General features: G+C 39.5%; 1 protein-coding gene across 5 annotated transcripts in view; it reads right to left on the bottom strand.

Annotated features, from left to right (window-relative positions):
• LOC138765055 (gametogenetin-binding protein 1-like) overlaps nt 1-22,741 on the bottom strand; it is a 77,350-nt gene that overhangs the window by 46,398 nt on the left and 8,211 nt on the right. Inside the window, exons 1-6 of one of the 5 annotated variants that reach the window (XR_011358443.1) lie at nt 19,837-20,374; nt 15,574-15,692; nt 14,758-14,852; nt 11,801-11,927; nt 4,555-4,644; nt 2,799-2,866 (exon numbers count right to left, since the gene is read on the bottom strand). Coding sequence is in view for 4 of the 5 variants with exons in the window: in XM_069941711.1 (XP_069797812.1) it covers nt 2,727-2,866; nt 11,801-11,927; nt 14,758-14,852; nt 15,574-15,692; nt 19,837-20,171 (816 nt within the window). In the remaining variant the exon portion in view is untranslated. Of the gene's footprint in view, nt 1-2,726; nt 2,902-4,554; nt 4,645-11,800; nt 11,928-14,757; nt 14,853-15,573; nt 15,693-19,836; nt 20,375-22,741 lie in introns of those variants that run through there. The other 4 variants (XM_069941711.1, XM_069941712.1, XM_069941713.1 and 1 more) reach the window with 4 other exon arrangements.

Genomic DNA, 22,741 nt, shown 5'->3' on the forward strand with positions numbered 1-22,741 from the left:
AATGGTGGTTTATCACAGACATCAATGATTTGCTTTTGTCTGTTGCCTTTATCCAAGTTATTTTGTGACTTCACTCATTTACATGAGGAGATATTTGGAGAATAGTCCAACCCCTTGGCCTTTTAAGGGATGTATTAAAAGAGGAGAAATTGGGAAAGGTTTCAGAAAGTGATTTTACTGCTTAGGCCCAGATGAAGACCTTAAAACATTGGAGCAGAAATAGGCCATTCAGCCCATCGAGTTTGCCCTGAACATAGACATCCAACAGAATAGAAGCCAGACATCAGTACATTTGAATCATTGCATTTATGATGAACAAATGTCAGAGAGTGCTGGCTGCAATGAAAGATGTAGGTTCCAACAGCACCCCAGTTGACGTGTTGAAGATGTCTGTTTTGGAACTAGCTGTATCTCCAGCCAAGTTCTTGCGGTAGGGTTATAGGACGAGTATCACTGGGGAGATTACCTGGCTCTGTCCTTTCTACAAAGTGTGCAACAAATGCAGCCCAAATAACTACCTCCCCATCTGAGCTCTTGCAGTTATTAGCCAGGTAAATGATAAAAGAAATTGGAAGTGCTGTTTTGCCAAAGACATTACACTGCTTCACAAACTCAGTTTGGGTTACGCCATAACCACTTCGAACATGGCATCGTTAGAGCATTGGTCTACTCATGCAGAAAAGAGTCACTTCACTTCTGGATGAAAATTCTTGAACTAGAAGGGATTGGTCTCAATGCAAATGTTGTATTTAGAATGGTGACATGGAGAAAAATGAATCCAATACATATGTATAGTGAAAGCACAATGCTGGAGAAACTCAGCAGGTCAAACAGTGTAGTATATATAGCAAAGATAAAGATGCATCGCCAACATTTCAGGCTTGAGCCCTTCATCAAGGTATGAGTAAAATGTTTACAGGCGCCTGAATAAAATGGTGGAGAGAAAGGCAGAGGGAGGAACACAGCCCAACAGGCAAGCAGTAATAGGTGGCTAAGAGAGGGAGGGTACAACAGCAATTAGGAGAGGGGGGGATGGCTCTATGAATGGAGGGATGGGATAGATAGCTGGAAGAAAGAAGACAGAGGGATAGGGAAGAGGGAGAACAGGGAGTAAGGCTAAGAGAAACTGGATACGTCGATGTTAATGGGATCCAGAGTGAAAGTGCCCAGATGGAAAATTAGGTGTTCTTCCTCCAGTTTACAGGTAGCCTTGGTTTGACAGTACATGAAGCCATGGACAGACATGTCAGCGTGGGAGTGATATTTGATTGATAGATTTGAGGTGCGCTGTTAGACAGAATCAGACACACACAAAGTAAAGACTGTACAGCAGGCTTTAATCCACAAAGATTTCCACAGAACCAGGCTGGCTGTTACTGCAGCAACTCTGAGTGAGGCCTCGGGAGGCCGTCGCAGGCTTATATCCCGGAGGGTGATTGACACCCAATCGGGTGAGGTTTGATCCATTCAGGCTGACTGATTGACAGCCGGCCAGGTGTTGTCCTGTCCCCTTTCACTCCTGCAGGTACAGAGGTTGCCCCCTGCAGTAGGCCGGTGGTTTATCACCACAAGATTTTTGACACTTTAAGAAGTCAGGGCAAATGAAGAAGAAGATGCACTTGATTAACTTGGAACAGAATGATGGGACAGACTCAAGTGACAGGCTCCTGCTTCTATTTGCTATTTCTTATCATAAAATCTAATCATCTTCCTTTATGTTCAATGGTAACTCCTCAAGCCTCTCCAACATTCTGAAGCCTCCCGTGTACCAAAACTTTTCAACAAGTCCCACCAGATAATTACCATCACCAAAAAGAGGTATATCAGAGGCTGGGTATTCGACATTATCCCATGATGCCAAAACATTCCCACCTTCTGCAAAACAGAAGTCAGGTGCATGATCCACTACCTTGAGTTGTCCCTTCCTCCAGTGTGTACAAACCACACATTTAATCAAAGCTAATTCAATAGATATTTCCAAAATTTTGACTGCAGTGTCAGTTCAATGTCAGTGTCAGGTAATTCATGGGTATGGCCCCAGCTGCATATTTTGATCCAAAGGAACAAGGAAATATTCAAGTATTTCTCCTTTTTTTGCTTGAGGAAACTCCTTGATTTCCCTGTCCAATAAAATGATTGAAAGGGCCTCATCATGAAGAAGGTGCCAGAAGACATTTTTTGACTAACTATTTCTACCCGTGAATGTTGCCTGACCTGTTGAGTTCCTCCAACTATTCTTTATCTGTCCAGAAGACTCTCTTCATATCCAAAGAAGGACTTACCAATGAGGTCCTCATCTCACGAGTGGATGGAAGTACTCATTTTCATCAACAATGATCTTATCTTCCCTCTCTTGCTGAATGTCACCTCATCTACTTGATCACGTGATGAATGCAAAACTAAACCAACTCCATAATTCCAAACCAAGCAAAAAAAAGTTGTACATTAGGGATAGATTCCCTTAAAGATTATCCTGTGCTTGACTTTCTTAATTCAGATGACCCAAAAACTCAGATTGTTTCAGGTTTGAACCAGCAGCAATTTATATTTTACTTCAAATATATCTTGTATTGATTAACTTCTCCGTGAAATTTTACAAATTTATGATAGATGGTGATCGGTCCCACAATTATGCTATTGTATTGCTAAATTAATAGCTGTCCTTTGATTGCAAGAGGTTTTCAAGGGTTGACAGTGTCCATAATTGGGCAATGCCATTCCTGTACCTGCTCATGAAGGATTCCAGCATCTTTCAATGTTGAATCTGCCCTTTGCAGCAGGCTGGACTCATCATTCGAACCCTTCTTCCACAACCGAACATCATGGTGAACATCAAGCATTTTCTTTATTTCCATTTCAACGAAACCTTTTTTTCAAAATTTAACATTTCATCTGTAATAACTGGCATATTGAAATACATTTTAAAATTACTTTTTATCTTGTGATTTCATTTTTATTTTTAAAAATTCAGTCATACAGCACGGTGACAGGCCATTTTGACCTACAAGCCCGTGCCGCCCAATTTACACCCAATTTACCTACACCCCTGGTATGTTTTGAATGGTGGGAGGAAACCGGAGCCCCCTGGGCAAAACCCATGCAGACATGGGGAGAAATATACAAACTCCTTACAGAGAGCGGGGGATTCGAACCCCGGTCTTGATTGCTGGCGCTGTAAAGGCATTGCGCTAACCGCTACACTAACCATGCAGCCAGCATTTTACATAAATAAGAGATGTTATAAAAAAAGCAAACATATAAAAACAAGTGCAATAAATTTATCTCAAAATATATCTGAAAAATAGAAAGCAAATTTGGAAAGCAAACTAATAATCAATTGTTAATGTGAGCAAAAATAGCCGCTTGACTGATCTGCACTGTTGATTTATCTTCTTAGTTTTCTGTTTTCATGTGTACAAAGAACAATTTTCAAGGACCAACAAAATCATAATCAAACTGGCAGCTGAAAAGCTAATTACTGCCTCTAATTTAAATATTCTGTGAGACTATGGAAAACATGTAGAGGAAGCTTGGCATGAAGCCCAATTAGATTAAAACTTTCAAGTTCCATCAAACCAGCTTGCCTTTTAATGTATCACTATAGAAAAAGATGAATGATCAGCACAAAGGGGGAATGTACAAATAGCTGAGGAATTAAAATATTTAATGTAGAATTTTACATTTCCAGTTCTACAGTTTTTAGAATTTCAAACATCAGGCACTCTCCTGTATTCTCAATGTGGTTAGCATTGAGCATTTCAGAAAATACTAATTATTTGCTGCAAATTATTGGGACACCAATACCCCTGAGCATAAAGCCCTGCAAAAGGTAGTGGACACAGCCCAGGAGATCGCGGCCAAAACCCTCCCCACCATCGAGAGAGTAGCAGCAATCGTCAAGGATCCACGTCACCCTGCACATGCTCTGTTCTCACTTCTACCATCAGGAAAGAGGGGTAAGTGGCACAAGACTCTCCCCCCACTCCCCAGGTTCAGGAACAGTTGCTACCTCTCCATCATCAGATTCTGCAACAAAAACTCAATCAGGGTCTCATTTAAGAACTCTTACTTTTGCACTTTATTGAGTATTTTTCTCTCTCTCTATTGCACAGTCAGTTTGCTTATGTTTCTTTGTTTACATGTCTACTTGGAGTACCGTTTTTCTTCACTACCAATTAGTGGTAATTCTGCCTGGCCCTCAGGAAAAAGAATCTTGGGGTTGTATGTGATGTCATGTATGTACTCTGACAAAAAATCTGAATTTTTAATTTTTAAAATTATTTGCAGAAGGTGAAATATCCTATCATACCAGTTCAGACATGGATAAACTGATAACGTAAATGAGTACAATGCAGCAGATGAAACAAATGGTCCGTCTCTGAACCCTGCATCCTATATCTTATGTTAAGGATCAAATCTACCAAGAATTTAAGACTCCTTCAATGTTGTAGTGCAGATTGGATATTGAACGAGTGAACCAGAAAGTGTGATGACCAATCAAACAATCTTTAGGTTAGCGTTTGTACTGTCATAAAAGCTGAAATGGTGTCCTACCTAATCTGTCATCAGGTGACCTTTGGGTGAAAAATATGTCCTAGCTGGTTTCACCAATTTCCCATGATCAAATGAATAAAACATCCTCAGCTGAAAAAAAAATCCAATTTAATTCCTCCTTCAGCAGCTAAAAATTGGATCACTCTTTATTATGACTGAAGTTGAACTTCCTTTTTTCTCTTTATCATTGAATTATTTTCTTTTCTCTGAAGTAATCTTTTGAGATTCAGCATAACTTTGAATTCTCACATAGCACAATGTGTCACAACAAATAAAGTTTACACTGTTATTGGAATTTTAAAATGTCTCTATCTATTTAAGATCCAGAAACATTCTGCAATTATTAAGACTATTCTTTTATGCTATGGTTTCGATAGAACCTATCTGGGATGTAGTTAAACAACAAGATTTAGAAATTGTAGTCTTGCTGCTTCAGTTTCAAATAAATATTTCCAAATAAAATTATCATTTTCAAGTAAATTTAAACATTACACTTAGGGTTTTTAGACTGCAGGCATGTAATGGCACAATCAACAAAATTTGCCATTACATGGGCAGTCTGAAAAGGAATGTGCAGGAATTTTTAGTTTATTCCTGCACCACAATTTCTTCTACTACTTTTCAGGGGATGCCTGCAGTCTAAATCATACCGCAAAACTTACCTCGTGAATTTGATTGTCCAGGTGATGACACAGGTCACGTTGCTCCACATAAAAACACTAGGACTAATGTGCACAGGAACTTTTTTTTTTTTTTTTTTTTCACACCATAAATCACAATAGCCATGATATACACTTTTTCTTTTCCACACATTTACAGTGACTTTTTCTCCCTCCCCCCTCCCTCCTCCCAAGCCACCCCCCCATCCCCCCCCCCCTCTCATCCATTTTAGTTATACAATCTAGGTTGCATTAATTCAGTTAGACAATGTTGTCATTCAACAAAAATACACCAGAAATTCTACTGAGTCCATTCTTTTCTTCTCTTCTCCTTCCATCAACTTAGGTAATGTTTGTTCCCGGTAGGTTTTCGCTATTGTATTTAATGTAAGGCTCCCATACTTGTTCGAATATTTCAATATTATTTCTTAAACTATATGTTATTTTTTCTAATGGAATACATTTATTCATTTCTATATACCATTGTTGTATTTTCAAATTATCTTCCAATTTCCAGGTTGACATAATACATTTTTTTGCTACAGCTAGGGCTATCTTAACAAATCTTTTTTGTGCATCCTCCAAGTCAATTCCAAATTCTTTATTTTTTATGTTACTTAGGAGAAAGATCTCTGGATTCTTTGGTATATTGTTTTCTGTTATTTTATTTAATATCTGATTGAGATCATCCCAAAATTTTTCTACTCTCTCACATGTCCAGATTGCATGAATTGTTGTTCCCCTTTCTTTTTTACATCGAAAACATCTATCAGATACTGTTGGGTCCCATTTATTTAACTTTTGCGGTGTAATGTATAGTCTGTGTAACCAATTATATTGTATCATACGCAGCCTCGTATTTATTGTATTTCTCATCGTTCCAGAGCATAACTTCTCCCATGTTTCCTTTTTTATCTTTATATTTAAATCTTGTTCCCATTTTTGTTTAGTTTTACCATTTGTTTCCTCATTTTCCTTTTCTTGCAGTTTAATATACATATTTTTTATAAATCTTTTGATTAACATTGTATCTGTAATCACATATTCAAGGTTACTTCCCTCTGGTAAACTCAAGTTGCTTCCTAATTTATCTTTCAAGTAGGATCTCAGTTGGTAATATGCCAGCGCTGTATCTCCCGTTATATTGTACTTATCTCTCATTTGTTCAAAGGATAAGAATCTACTTCCTGAAAAACAATTTTCTATTCTTTTAATCCCTTTTTTTTCCCATTTTCTAAAGGCAAGGTTGTCTATTGTAAAAGGGAGTAGCTTATTTTGCGTCAATATTAGTTTTGGTATTTGGTAATTTATTTTATTTCTTTCTACATGAATCTTCTTCCATATATTGAGGAGATGGTGTAATACTGGAGAAGTTCTATGTTGTACCAATTTTTCGTCCCATTTATATAATATGTGTTCAGGTATCTTTTCCCCTATTTTATCTAATTCTAGTCTCGTCCAGTCTGGTTTTTCCCTTGTTTGATAAAAATCTGATAGGTACCTTAATTGTGCGGCTCTATAATAATTTTTGAAGTTTGGCAATTGTAAGCCTCCTTGTTTATACCATTCTGTTAATTTGTCTAGTGCTATCCTCGGTTTCCCCCCTCTCCATAAAAATCTCCTTATTATTTTCTTTAACTCTTTGAAGAATTTTTCTGTCAGTTGTATTGGCAATGCCTGAAATAAGTATAGTATCCTTGGAAAAATGTTCATTTTAATACAGTTTATCCTTCCTATCAGTGTTAGTGGTAGCTCTTTCCAATGCTCTAAATCGTCCTGTAATTTTTTCATTAGTGGATTGTAATTGAGTTTATATAATTGGCCTAGATTTTTGTTTATTTGCACACCTAGGTATCTTATTGCCTGCGTTTGCCATCTGAATGGGGATTCCTCCTTAAATTTTGAGAAATCCGCGTTATTCATAGGCATTGCTTCACTTTTATTTACGTTTATCTTGTATCCCGACACTTCTCCATATTCCTTCAATTTCTTATATAGTTCTTTTATTGATAGTTCTGGTTCTGTTAAGTACACTATCACATCATCCGCAAACAGACTGATTTTATATTCCCTGTCTTTTATTTTTATTCCTTTTATATTATTATCTCTTCTTATCGATTCTGCTAGTGGTTCTATAGCTAGCGCAAACAATAATGGTGATAGTGGGCATCCTTGCCGCGTTGACCTGCTTAAGTTAAATTGCTTTGATACATGTCCATTTACTGTCACTTTCGCTAACGGTCCCTTATATAATGCTTTAATCCAATTAATATACTTCTCCGGTAAACTGAATTTTTGCAATACTTTGAACAAGTAATTCCATTCTACTCTGTCGAAGGCCTTCTCTGCGTCTAAAGCAACTGCTACTGCCGGTGCTTTATTTCCTTCTACTGCATGAATTAAGTTAATAAATTTACAAATATTGTCTGTTGTGCGTCTTTTTTTGATAAATCCAGTTTGGTCTAAATTTACCATTTTCGGTACCTGTTCTGCTAATCTGTTCGCTAATAGTTTAGCTATTATCTTATAATCTGTGTTTAGCAAAGATATTGGTCTATATGACGCTGGTGAGAGTGGATCTTTCCCTTGTTTTAGTATCACTGTAATTATTGCTGTTTTACATGAATCTGGTAAGTTTTGTGTCTCATCAATCTGGTTGATTACATCCAGGAGGGGCGGTATTATTAGGTCTTTAAATGTTTTGTAGAATTCTATTGGGAGTCCATCCTCTCCTGGTGTCTTATTATTTGGTAAATTTTTTATTATCTCTTGTATTTCTACTGTTCCAAATGGTTCTGTTAATTTATTTTGTTCCTCTATTTGTAGTTTTGGTAGTTCAATTTTAGTCAAAAATTCATCTATTTTCCCTTCTTTCCCTTCGTTTTCGGTTCGGTATAATTGTTCATAGAATTCTCTGAAGTTTTCCTTAATTTCTTTTGGATTATATGTAATTTGTTTGTCTTTTTTCCTTGTTGCCAATACCATTTTCTTAGTTTGCTCTGTCTTAAGCTGCCATGCTAGGATTTTGTGTGTTTTTTCCCCTAGTTCATAATATTTCTGTTTTGTCTTCATTATATTCTTCTCCACCTTATATGTTTGTAATGTTTCATATTTTATTTTTTTATCCGCCAATTCTCTTCTTTTGGTTGTATCTTCCTTTATTGCTAATTTTTTTTCTATGTTTATTATTTCCCTTTCCAACTGCTCTGTTTCCTGATTATAGTCCTTCTTCATCTTGGTTGCATAACTTATTATTTGCCCTCTAATGAATGCTTTCATTGCGTCCCATAGTATAAACTTATCTTCCACTGATTCCGTATTTACTTCAAAGTACATTTTTAATTGTTTTTCAATAAATTCTCTAAAATCCTGTCTTTTAAGTAGCATGGGGTTTAATCTCCATCTATACATTCTTGGAGGGATGTCTTCTAGCTCTATTGCCAATAACAGGGGTGAGTGGTCCGATAATAGTCTAGCTTTATATTCCGTTTTCCTAACTCTCCCTTGTATGTGGGCTGATAACAGGAATAGGTCTATCCTTGAGTATGTTTTATGTCTAGTCGAGTAGTATGAGTATTCCTTTTCTTTTGGGTTTTGTTTCCTCCATATGTCCACAAGTTTCATTTCTTGCATTGATTTAATTATAAATTTGGTTACTTTGTTCTTCCTGTTAATTTTTTTCCCCGTTTTATCCATATTTGGATCCAAATTCAGATTGAAATCCCCTCCTATTAGTATGTTCCCTTGCGTATTAGCTACCTTCAAAAAGATATCTTGCATAAACTTTTGATCTTCTTCGTTAGGTGAATATATATTAAGTAGATTCCAAAGCTCTGAATATATCTGACATTTTATCATAACATATCTCCCTGCTGGATCTATTATTTCCTCTTCTATTTTAAATGGCACATTTTTGCTAATTAATATAGCCACTCCTCTTGCTTTTGAATTATACGATGCTGCTGTTACATGTCCTACCCAATCTCTCTTTAATTTCTTGTGCTCCAATTCAGTTAAATGTGTTTCTTGGACAAATGCTATATCTATTTTTTCCTTTTTCAGTAAATTTAGTAGTTTCTTCCTTTTAATTTGGTTATGTATTCCATTAATATTTAGAGTCATATAGTTCAGCGTAGCCATTTTATATTTTGTTTATCTTCTCTTTCCGTTTTTCCATCATTACCTTTCCTCCTTTTCCATTTCTGTTTTCTTATTTTCAACTCTTTACCAGACAACATTCCTACAACATCCAACATTTTCCTTATTCTCCTATTTCTATCTTCTTTATCCCCAATCTCCCCTTCCCCTCCTGAGTTGCCCTTTATCCCTTGTCGGACAACCACATCTCCCCTCTCCATTTGGATTTGCGAATCCACTCGCAAGCGTCAACTGATTTTGCAGTGACCGCTCTTTTCCCCCCACCCAGCCCCCCCCAGAAAAGATTTCGTTTTTTATATGTCACAAAGGTCACTCTTTTAGTTCCCTCCTTATTCTCTCTATTCCATTACCTTCCCTTATTAATTCTTGTCTATACTTTCTATGTTTTCCTCTAATTACAGATACTTTCACATATGCCTATTGTCTCTATTCACTCTTATACCTTTTTACCCGCATACATATCAATCGTGGTCATTTTTACCCTCCTTACCCGTCTTCATCCCTCAGTCTATTTTTGTCTTTACCCACATACATATCAATCGTGATAATTTTTGCTCTCATTACCCGTCTTCATCCCTCAGTCTATTTTTGTAATTGTTCTGCAAATTTTCGTGCTTCTTCTGGATCCGAGAATAGTCTGTTTTGTTGTCCTGGAATAAATATTTTCAATATCGCAGGATGCTTCAGTGTAAATTTATATCCTTTCTTCCATAAAATCGCTTTTTCTGCATTGAACTCTTTTCTCTTCTTTAGGAGTTCAAAGCTTATATCTGGATAAATGAAGATTTTTTGCCCTTTATACTCCAGTGGTTTGTTGCCCTCTCTTACTTTTTCCATTGTCTTCTCCAGTACCTTTTCTCTTGTAGTATATCTTAGGAATTTTACTACAATAGATCTTGGTTTTTGTTGTGGTTGTGGTTTAGGGGCCAATGCTCTATGTGCCCTTTCTATTTCCATTTCTTGCTGTAGTTCTGGACATCCTAGGGCCTTAGGGATCCATTCTTTTATAAACTCCCTCATATTCTTGCCTTCTACATCTTCCTTAAGGCCCACTATCTTTATGTTATTTCTTCTGTTATAATTTTCCATTATATCTATTTTTTGGGCTAGTAATTCTTGTGTCTCTTTAGTTTTTTTATTAGATTCCTCCAATTTCTTTTTTAAGTCTTCTACCTCCATTTCTGCTGCTATTGCCCGTTCTTCCATCTTGTCCATTTTTTTCCCCATTTCTGTTAAGGTCATATCCATTTTATTTATTTTCTTTTCTGTGTTGTTTATTCTTCTTCTTAAATCATTGAATTCCTGTGTTTGCCATTCTTTAAATGACTCCATGTATCCTCCAACAAGAGCAAGTACCTCCTTTACCTTGCCTATCTTTTCTTCTTCTATTTCCCTGTACTCTTCCTCTTCCTCTTCTTCTTCCTCTAGGTTGACCATCTGTTGTTTCTTTGCTGCCCTTTCCTCCTCTTCTTTCTTGTTTCTATTGTCTTCTGTGGTCTCTTCTTGCTGCAGGTGTTCTGCAGCTGTCGTTGCCGGCTGTGGAGATCGACTCCCCAGCTGGTCCCCCCTCCCGTCGGTGTGTTTTTTTGTATGCGCATCGCGCATGCGCGACTCCTCGCGCATGCGCGGTTGCGCACTTTTACTCGGCTCTGTGAGCCATTGTTGTAGTTCTCTTTCTACCGACCTGAGGTAGTGGGGTCTTCTCTCCACAGCGGGCCTCTTCGGACAGGTAAGGCCTTCACCTTTTTCCTCCGTTGTCTTCTCTTCCTCTCTTCTTTCCGTTGATTTTGATTTTTCTCCTTTTGTCTCCATCTTCTTTCCACCTTTATACTCACTTTTCTTTAACTTGTATTTCTGTGCCTTTGTATTTTCTCTTGTTTTTCCCGACTTTTCTGGAGAGGGCTGGAGTTCACCGTCCGGCCACTACTCCATCACGTGACTCCTCATGTGCACAGGAACTTAAGGTGTGCAGTGTAAATGACCACATTTTTTTCACAGATTTTTTTTCCAACATTGCTGTCTAAAAAAACACTAATGTTTGTCAATTTGACACCTGAATCTCCCATAAGCCACAATCAACTCTGATCCCAACTGTCAGCAGTGAGTTTTATTTAATGAGAGTGTGAATCGGAGAACCTCTGATCTGCCGGAGTGTGGGAGCGGAGGAAATACCATGTTTTCTATACACCTCACAATAACACAGTGCCAATAAAACTTTTAGAGAATATGCTGAGAGGAGATGACTATTTACCCACAATTTTCCTCTGTGGAAGCTATTTTAAATTTTGAGTGCAAGAGATAGTATTCTTTAATTTGTACATTAAATAACACATACAAGAATGTTCTTGCCACAAATGCTTCTTGGGTAAAGGTGGTCTCTCAAAATATTTTAATAAATCTGTTTTCCAAATTAATGATACTAATCTTACCCACAGAATCAGTTGTTCTGAAGTGACTGAAGATCATAGGATTTTTCTCATTACATCTGTATACTATCAGTTGAATGCATTGACCATCTTCCTTAAGAGATTCTTGTGCATTCTCCTTGAAGTATAGCTGGAATGATAATTATATTGGAACAGTAAAAACAAACAAACTGTTCCTTTCCCTTTTTTAAAGTCACCTACCAATGAAATATGGAACAGGCAGAAAAGCAGGTAATCCAAACACAGAAAATAATTTTCTATCATGTCCCAAAGAAGTCTGAAAGCACTTCCAAGGCAAAATAAACTTGCAACCTGCAGTTGTCCACTGAGTAGATTAAATGAAATCTAACAGAGTCATCCTGGCATTGGCTCTTCCCTTGTCTATTGCTTCACTTCTGAAGTTGGAATGGTTACATTTTTAAAAATCAATCGTGGAATCACAATTTCCCGTTGAAATAGCGAAGCATCCATTCATCCATCTGAACACTTTACAGATCTCCAGACTTGACACTGAACTCAAGGAATTCCAATCAGCATTTGCAATATTTTCTGCTTTTAATTTCAGGTTTTCTGCATACACAAAATTTCCTTTTCTTATCTTACCATACCTCTTCTTCTTTCATCTCATTGGTCATTCACTTACTCCTTCCTTCCAACCTATCAACCCATCCTTTATCTCTCTTCCTTCCCTGCATTATCTTAAAAGCTGTTTATCTATAACCGTTCTGCGTTCTGAGGAATGATTAGGAAGGGGGGGGGGGCGGGGGCAGAAAGAGTAAAAATTGAGACAGCTTTTCAGCTCTTATGAGGTAAATGTTGGAAGGCCTTATTCAAGACGTTGTAGCAAAGGATTTCGAAAAGTCAAAGAAGGTATAGAAAATCTGATGTGAAATATAAATCATATTTGATTAATTTATTCAAGTACTTTGAAGAGTTATATATGTGTGCTGGATATGTGGGAATTAATGAATTACTGCACTAAGACTTCCAGAGAAGCTTGATAAGGTGCTGAAAATGAAAACTCATGGTGCACATGGTAACATAGAATATTGGTTGGCTAAAAAGAGATGAGCCTTAAGTGGGTTAATGCTGGTTAGTTGGCTGGTTGGTAAATCCAATGACTGGTGTTATTATTACTGGGACTTCAAAGAGTCAGATCTTCCCTGTACAACTGAAACATCTCCCACAATGCATGTTGTCCCTGAGATGACTGTGAAAACAGTCGCTCACCTCTTTGCTGATTGCAGATTCGCAAGATGTGTGTGGAGAAGGATGCAAGGGTCCTTGTCATGGTTGATCCCCAGCAACAGCATGACAGAAGCTGTTCCTGGGGAAGTATACAGTCAGTCATCCTGAACTGTTGGAAGACCATCAACCCGGTGAAAGATGATTTAGGTCTGCCCACAACTTGTTGGTCCTTCAGCACATGGAAATGTAGGTGAAGGAATGTTTCCAACTGGCACATTCCAGACTGCAGGAATATGTGTTAAGGGACGCACTGAAGTTTGACACATCCAACATGAGGGTACTATGGGGAACGACACAGTCTTGAGTCCTCCCATTACCGGGCATTGAGGGGCTGAAACCGAGGGGAAGTTCCTCAAACAACAGAGTGGAGAGAAGTGACAAAGTGCCACAGGGGTGCTAACGATATATTTAGAGAATAAATATAACAATGCACATTGATAGGAATGTGTAGATATGAGGGTGTGAAAAGACTTTGAATGGTTTTCTCTTTGTAATTTATTGTGAATAAAGTTTATTTTGGGGAAAACAACATTAGGAGACATGGTTAGCTATGGTTAGTGTAGTGGCCAGCACAACACTATGACAACACCAGCAACCTACTTCGAATCCAGCCCTTTCTATAAGGAGTTAGTATTCTGCATAGGTTTCTTCTGGGAGCTCCAGTTTCCTCCGACATTCAAAAGATCTACCCAGGTTAGTAGGGTGTATTTGGGTGGCATGGGCTCCTGGGCCGGAAGGGCCTGTTACCATCTCGTATCTCTAAATTAAATTGTTGCAATTTATTTACGTGACCTGCACGAAGATGCCAAAGGTATTAAGAAAAAAATTAAAGTGGAATTGAAAATGATGAACAACTTTGATGAAGTAAATAAGGTAAAACTGTTAATCCTGGCAGATGAGATAGATCCTCACCCAGATAATTCTGATTTAAGGATTTTGTTTACATACAGCTGAGATTTGGAATGAGCAATCAAAAATCATGGTTGAAACAGACGCAATAATTTTTGATAGGAAGTTTAATAAATAATTGAAGGGAAAGGTGGAAAAAAAACAGGGCTAAGAGGAAAAACTGGATGAATGGAACTAATCCAAGAATGCAGCACTGGCTCACTGAGTCAAATTATCCTTGCTATAGATCATTGGAAGATTCTGTGATTCCCCTTCCAGGTGTTCTGAGAAAAACAGTATTAACTCATGCAGTTTAATACACCTGCGAGTGATTTAATTGTTTGCTCTGTTGAAAATCCTGCAAAGTCATTTTTAGAAGCAATATTTGACAGAATGCATTGACCAACTTTTGTTCCAATCACATCAAGTGCTGAGAAACTGCTGCAGATAGAAACAAATCAAAAGCTTTGTAGGAACTATATTTTATCCATGATTTTTCAGCTTTCTGATTGCAGTTGAAAAGAACATATTCCATTATTTCTTCCTAAAACCCAATCACTTCACTCATCTTCCCAATTAAAATCTCTCACATTCTGCTATGACTTTGTCTGCCTTGTTATCTTTTCACTTGTTGCCAATAGCCTACTCTTGGATTTTTGCCAGTAACTATGTCACGTGAAACCATTGAAAAACTTTAAAGTCACAATTGAGAAGGATTTTAACAATAAAAGAGACAATATAAATATTTTCTATAGCGATCAGATGACAAAGGCATTGTAATAAGGGGTACAATAGTGAAGGGCACAAAGGAAAAGCTGACCTACTTTGGGAATAGGAGACTTCTTTATCTTGCTGTACATATTTAACAGCTTGCCCCATGGCCAGAAGGACATTTTTATACTGTTCTCCTTTGGCTGATCTGTAAATCCAAAAACAAAGTTTTATTTGTATTTACAAATTAAGTCGTTTGAATGCTCTCCTTAAAGAAAAGTATTCAGTCTGGATGAGAACTAGTTAAACTTGACTGGTCCGTTTATTTCCTTTACATGCACCTTTCTCTCTCTCACACACACACCTACCATTACTTCCCTCCCCCTCATTGCTGCTGTCCCCTCATTGCTACTGTCCCCTCTGTCCTTTATCCACCCGTCATCTCCTGCCTTGCCATACACCACCCCTCTCCCCACCACCCTTTGTTTTGATGCTTGCTGGCATTTTCTCATACTTTGATGAAGGGCTCCAGCCTGAAACGTCGGTTCTGTATCTTTGCCTTTGCTACATAAAGGACCCTGTGTGACCTGCTGAGCTTCTCCAACATTGTATGTTTTTACTTCAATCATGGTCTACATGCACAAAATCTCTCTCTCTCTCTCCCCCCACCCTCACCCACCTCTCTCTCTCTCTCACCCCCCTCCCTGATTAAGTTCCTTCACTTTACATCTCCTCCAGCCACATCTTTACCATCTTCATTTTGCCTACAGCCTCTCTTGTGTTTAACCCAATCACGGACAATGAAAATTAGGTTTACTAAACTATTTTATGGAAATAACCAAAGATGTATTTTGAAATATTTTGAACTGCATTTTATGAATCTATGACAATATCAACCATTGCACAGAGTAATGTAGACTTTTACATACCCTTTAGAAGAGATTCACTCTCATCCTTGGCAATGTTATAATCTAGAAAAGATTCATTTGAATTCACAGATGTATTCCCATCTTCAAATGGCAAAACTGGGGTACTGTGGATGCTCAACCTGTTCAACAGTGAAAGAAAATTAAGCTGATGCAATACTTTGGAGTTAAACAGAAAAGTCTGCAGTCACTGTGATACACAATAGTGCTGGAGAAACTCAGCAGGTCAGGCAGCACACATAGGAAATAAAGGGTAACCAAAATCCCAGGCTTTTTATTTCAGATGGATGCTGCATGACCTGCTGAGTTTCTCTAGAACATTTGTAAATTGTACTTGATCCTGGCAACTGCAGACTTGCTTGTGGTCCCTTTAAGGTTTTGAAAATGAATTTTAGTTCCATGGAATATAAAAAAAAACATTGCAGTGACAATTTTGGGTTCATTCTGAAAATGAGACTTCAAGTCAAGTCAAGTCACCTTTATTTATCGTCCATACTATGCTCGCACAGTAAAGACGAGACAGCGTTTCTCCAGGACCAGGGAGCAGATTTACATAAATATAAGTTAGAATAGGTTAAACACATTAAAATATTAAGATGTATACAGTAACAGTCCATGGTACCCTATTGACAAATGTTCTGGGAATTCAGGAGTCTGATGGCTTGAGGGAAAAAAAAACTTGCCCAATCTGGATGTAAAGGCCCCGAGTGCTGCAGTATCTCATGCCAGATGGCAGAAGGGAGAACAGTTTACATGAGGGGCGTGTGGAGTCCTTCACAGTCTTTATTTCCTTTTGCCTGCATCAAATGATGTACATCTCTTTCACGGTAGGAAGTGAGCCACCAATGATATTTTCCGCTGACTTCATTTATCCTCTGCAGGATCTTACGGTCTGAGGTGGTTCTGAGGCGGCCTGGTGTTGCAGTTGCACAAGATGCACTCGATACATCCTCTGTAGAATATAGTGAAGGAAGTAGAGGCACTCCTGGGCTTTCTTGGCTATGGAGATGATGTTAAGGGACCAAGTGAGATTCTCCGCCAAGTGCATTCCAAGGAACTTAATACTCTTGATGACCTCAGCGATGGAGCCATCAATGGTCAGCAGAGCGGGATTCCCCGGCGGCCCTCCTGAAATCAGAAACCATCTCCTGTTTTTTTAACAGTCAGATACAGGTTACTGGCTCTGCGCCAGACCATTAGTGACTGCACCTTATCTCTGTACACTGACTTGTCATTCTTACTGATCGGTCCCACCTCGGTTGTGTTGACAGCGAACTTGCTGATGTGGTTTGAGCTGGGTTTAGCTGCACAGTCGTGGGTCAGCAGAGGGAACAGCAGTGGACTAAGCACGCAGCCCTTGGGGGGGGGGGCCTGCTCTGTGTGGTGGTCTTCGAGGTGCTGTTCCCGATCTGGATTGCCTGAGGTCTCCCTGATAGGAAATTGAGAATCCAATTGCAGAGGGAAGGGTGTTTAGACCCAGCAGGCTCATCTTCCTCATCAGGTGCTGTGGAATGACTGTTTTGAATGCCAAGCTGAAGTCAATAAACAGCATGTGAACATACTAGTCTTTGTTTTCCAAGTGGGTGAGGGCTAAATGGAGGGCGGTGGTGAAGGCATCGTCCATAGAGTGGTTGGGTCTGTATGCAAACTGCAGGGGGTCCAGTGATGGGGGAGAGCTTAATGTGCCCCATGATGAGCCTCTCAAAGCACTTCATGAAAACAGACTTCTCATATTCTCATGACTTCTAATCATATTGAAATATAGCATTTTAAACAAGATTTGAATTAATATATTTTAATGATTTTTTAAATTTTAGATTACTTTCATATATTGTTAACTGAAATACAATGGAGAATAATAGTATTCTATTCACAAGGAGGAACATTTTTTTATTTTCTATGTGCTTTTGGCCTGAAACTTAAGCCCCTTTCAAACTTGCATCCCACTAAATTGTCCGTTCAGAGTCCCAGGAGAGGAATGGGTGTTTGACTTTTCACATTTGATCACTCCTAACTGGGACAGTGAATGCTTTCACACTTGCAGGGAGCCATCCCTGTGCTTAGGACTGTTCTACCTTCTACTGATGACATCATGACACATTGAGCGATGGTGGACCTGCCCTAAATCCTGATCAATTAATTATGATTTTGTATTTGAACAAAATTAATCATGCCTAATTATAGCATATTTAAGCTTTATGTCCAGCACAATATGAGCCCTTCGGCTCCTGTTTGTTGTGATAACCTTTATAAACCTTTAGAAAGGACTGTGGGAAAGTGCTAGCAATAAATAGCAAGAGCCTACAATTTTTAAACAGGGTGGGAAAGTTGGTAGCGCTATTGCATACAATTTATACAGTGTGCAACTGTTGGTAGCACTATCATGTACAATTTATAAATACCGTGGGAAAAAGCGAGAACAGACCTGCCCTCCCAGAATTTTGTGCGGCAGTGAACGGGCTGTATGCATGGCTGCATGCATGGAGCACTCATGGAGGAGTTTCTTTGCCGCACTGCATTCTGGGAAGGCAGGTCCACTACCACTTTTCCCCATGATCTTCATAAATTGTGCGCTATAGCACCACCAACTTTCCCACACTGTTTAAGAATTGTCTGGTATCGCTATTTATTTCCTCTCTCTCTCTCCTGCTGCGACTTTCCCACGGCAAAGTTTATATCTTCATTTTAATCTTCTCTTCTTTCACGTTCCTGCACTCATGCAGAAACTTGGGCCATTTCAATCATACAATGTAATTGCCCATTCTACACTCGCCTGATTATAACCCTGGTGTCTGCAGATGCCGGGAATTGTACTTGGGGGTCAAGGCCATCAATCCCCGGCGTGAGATGATGTCATCTGACTCCGGCATGGAGAAGATTTTCCTTTCACACTAGACACTTAAAAGGCCAATTGGCCATTAATTCCGAGGACCACTTGCAAGTTTGAAAGGGGCTTTAGAGTATCATGGTTGGGTGCATCACAGTGTGGCACGGTTGTTGTAGAACATCAAATCGGAAGACTATCCACAAGATCATAAAAGCACCATATAGGATCAAAGGTGTCTCACCCTCCCCTTCTCCCCTCCCCATCCATGTGATTTACTGGATCATTGTTTAAAGTGGTCTTGCAAAATCAGGGAGGACCCCTATCACTCTGCATGCAGAGTGCTGCTCCTGTTGTGTATGAGATGCAGAAGTATGAGAGCCAGAACCACCAGGCTGAGGAACAGCTTCTTCCCACAGGCAGTGAGAAGGCTGAATGACCATTGGTCTGCTAAAACAACTCTCCGAGATTCTGACTCCGTGATTGAAATAAAAACACAATGCTGGAGAAACTCAGGTCAAAAGTTGACTTTTACGTAGCAAAGATAAAGGTAAAGAAGGAAGAAAGTCATGTTTTTAATTGTTTGTTTCTTAATATTTTTAGTGGATTTTTATGTAATTTCAATATAGAATAATGAAATATATTTTACGATGTTAATTTAATTTTGAGTAACACCATAACATTTGTTGCACGCCTAATCAAATGTAATGATGAACTCTGTGTATTTCCCACCATCAGTCAGCTGCTCATCTGAAAATGTTTTAGTTTTCTGACGCTGGCTACCTTTAAAATTACTCCCACAGTTGACTCCACAGCTACACAATAAAAGCTATCAGGGTGCAAAAGCATTAAATAAGTCTTTTAATGCACCTTAAAAATGTGAAACTGGTAATTTCACTGAAAAAGTAGTGAGTCATTCATAGGATTAGCCAGTTTCGCTTCTAAAACCTTGCCTTCTTTACTCATCAGACATTTAATGTTTGTATAACCCTGATGGATTCATCTATGATACTAGCGTTTCCTGCTAACTCCATTTCCTGACTATGAAGACCATCATCCCCCTAGTTCTGGTCTCACCTACCACTGAAAACAATTTTCCTGCCTCTCTCTTTTCTATCCCTTTCATAATTGGGGAAATACAAGGCAAGGGAACATGTTAATGTCAGTGGGAGCTTATTGTCCTAGATAAAAGTAGACCAAAATTCTTACAAACAAGCAACTTCTTGCCACTGTTTATCATCGCTGTAAATACTTGACTTGTGAAGAATGCTAAAAGACTATCATTAGTGAAACAATTAAAAATATGAAGTACATAACATGATGCCATCTCATTGAAGGAGATAGCTTTTATACACTAGACGGTAGTTTACAGAAGCATTGTTAAGCCTGAATTGGTACTGAAACCTGTTCTACTTGGGCGGACTTGAAACAAAAATATTGACCTTGAACCTCTCTTCTTTCCAAAGTTGCTTGTAATTTTCCCCTTTGGACTGCTTGTGTGCTGTTTGGGGTTCCCCTCTGTTAATTCATTGGGAAACTGTGCCTGGGCCTGGAATTGGGGCAGCTCTGCCGAGGTGGTTCTCCTGGTCTCTTCCATTCCCTTGCCCATTGGAGACGGAGACACGTTTTCGGGCGGAACTGGTGGGCTTGCTTGTTTTGACGGCACAACGTGTGATCCTTCAGGGAACCTCCGCAGATCCTTCAACTCTTGCAACAGGGCAGCTTTCCTTTGGTTCAAAGATTCCGACGGCGAGGAATCCGACAGTGATCTCGACATTGCCAATCTCTTGCTTTTTTCTTCCCCCCCACCCCAGAATCAGGTCTTGGATCTCGGAGGACGCGCCCTCCAGTAGCGATCGCTGTTTGTTGAGGTTGTCTAAGACAAGAGGGGAAATCGGAGTTTTAAAAAATCAATTACTGCTTTGAATGGACATGATATTCGGTGACAGTTGACCAAGTCGAAGGAACAGTTCCTTTCCTGGAATGCAACGACAGTGCAAAAGAACACGGTCTGTCACTTGGAGTGGAAGTGGGAGAACAAACAGGTCGACGCGTGTGTCCTGCATCAGAGCCACTGAAGTGTCATTTGCAGGTGATCTTTCTGATGAAGGGTTTTCATTCCATTTCAACAAGGCAGACGTGGTTTTTTTTAAAAAAAGCAAGGGTGCGACACAATTTTAGGAAAAAAATAACTAGAAAAGAATAAACCTTGCGAATTCGATAGTTCTGTTTGACAGATTTAGTTCTGCTGTCTTAGTTAAGTACCATTCACTGAGAAGAAATATGAATTACAAAAAACAATGTCTTGTTAATATAAGAAAGTTACATCTTTCATCTTTGCTAACAGGGTACCAGATGGGTGATCTCTGCGGCGTCACCAACTCTCCACCGAAGTTTTTACCCCCGAATCTGCCCAACTCCTCGGTGCAGCCCAGCCGGAGTTCCGCACCGTGGAGGTTGCCCTCGGTTGGATGAGGCAAGGTTCTCTTGACTGTCCTTTAGATGGATACAAAAGAACCCAAGGAGCTCCATGAGCGAAAGATTGAGAGTCTCTCTCCCCCCACCCCCTCACAGTGTTCTAGTCAATATGGTATTATCTTAAAAGAGATCATTCTCACATTCATGTTTATGGGAGCACACGTTACCTTGTTGAATTTCCCACCGCAGTGAACAAAGCTTCAAAATGTACAGGTCAGATATTAATGAGTAGCATTTTTACAGTTAAGTATTCCAGTATGCTTCATGAGAAGGTTGTCCAACAAAAGTTGGCGCATGACCACAAGAGGGTAAGATGTATCTGGGAAGAGGAGAGAGAGAGAGAGGAGGTGAAGAATTTAAATTGGCGATTCCAAATCTGAGCACGTTGGAGCGGTGAGAAGACGCCCAGATATGTCGGGCAAGTTGTGGTTATAGAAGAAAGTGGGCAGGTTGGGAGGAGGGGGGGGGGGGGGGGATGTAACGCTTCTACTTTTTAAAATTAATTTCTAGATTTGGCAGAGCTTGAATCACATTTTTTTGATAACTGGAGTGAAAAGAGGTTTGGTGCCAGCCAGGCACTGGCAAGAGGTTGCTTGTTTGTAAGAATTTTGGTGTACTTTTGTATAGGACAATAAGCTCCCATTGAAATTAACATGTTCCCTTGCCTTGTATTTCACCCCATACAAAAAAAACCTGCCTTGGTGAAGGGCTTGTGATATAGAGAATTTAGGTTAAAAATACTTAAGTTAAAATGTGATGATTAATCATAAACAGGGAAGCCAGAACGGACAGAGAGTTTACTAGCAGTCAAGGACAGAAGGAGCTGCTGAATATGTTTTTTTTAAACCTATCTTTTCATGGTCATAGTGAGAGACATGCAGGAGACAAAGGATTGATAAGAAGTGTGAGAAACAGAATTCAGTGAATGTAGAGTTCACAGCGTACGTAACGAACGGGATAATTAATAATGCAGTTATACTTAGAATGTTTTTGTAATACTAACCAATTAAAACAGTATTAATAAGAAGGGGAAGGGCAAATAATAAAGGTATAAAAATCAATGCACTGTATGTATCGGGGCTTAACTGGTGAGAAACCAGTTGAGTCCAACTCTGCAGACTTGTAAATAAAGCTTGTCGTGTCATCAGTTTTAAAGAGACTCATGTGTGAGAAGTTTTATTTCTGACAAATGGGGGCTCGTCCGGGATCTACACTCCGGCCGTGAGGGGAGGCGAGAAGAGGGACATCGGAGGCGGTGCACCCCGCTGAGTTCAGCGGCTCCTAGTCCCTTGCTCGTCGCTTCGGGCGGCTTGAGCGAGTGGTATCCGGACAGGGTGACACGACAAGACGGAGAGGAGAAGGGTGACGGTTCAATCCCCGGGAAGACACCGGTAAGTGACGACTTACGATTGTGGTGTGGGGATTGGGTAACAGGTGTAACGGGATACACCTGTTTGGATAAAAACCTAACGGAATAGATTAAGTATAGATCTTTTGTCGTTGTGTGAGGACCCTGTCGCGGGACTCTAGGATAGACCCCAGGGAAACCTCGGCGGTAACCGAAGGAGGGACAGCACCTCCGACGAAGTGCCGAGAAGAGAGGGGTCAACCCCAGGAAAACCTCAGCGGTAACCGAAGGAGGGACAGCACCTCCGACGAGGCGTCTGAGAGGAAGGGAGTAGGGTCCAGAGCGAGAGGGTCCTCAGCAACGATAAACAGATCTAGGTGGGAAAATGGGAGGATCAAAATCTAAGGGCTCGTCTGAAAATTCAGGACAATTCCTGGGAGTACCCCTTGACAGCCCTTTGGGGAGAATGTTTGAAAATTGGGATAGTAATAGATATCGGGACAAAAACAAGAAAAAGATGG

The sequence above is a fragment of the Narcine bancroftii genome, chromosome 5, assembly GCF_036971445.1.
Source record: "Narcine bancroftii isolate sNarBan1 chromosome 5, sNarBan1.hap1, whole genome shotgun sequence".
NCBI lineage: Eukaryota > Metazoa > Chordata > Chondrichthyes > Torpediniformes > Narcinidae > Narcine > Narcine bancroftii.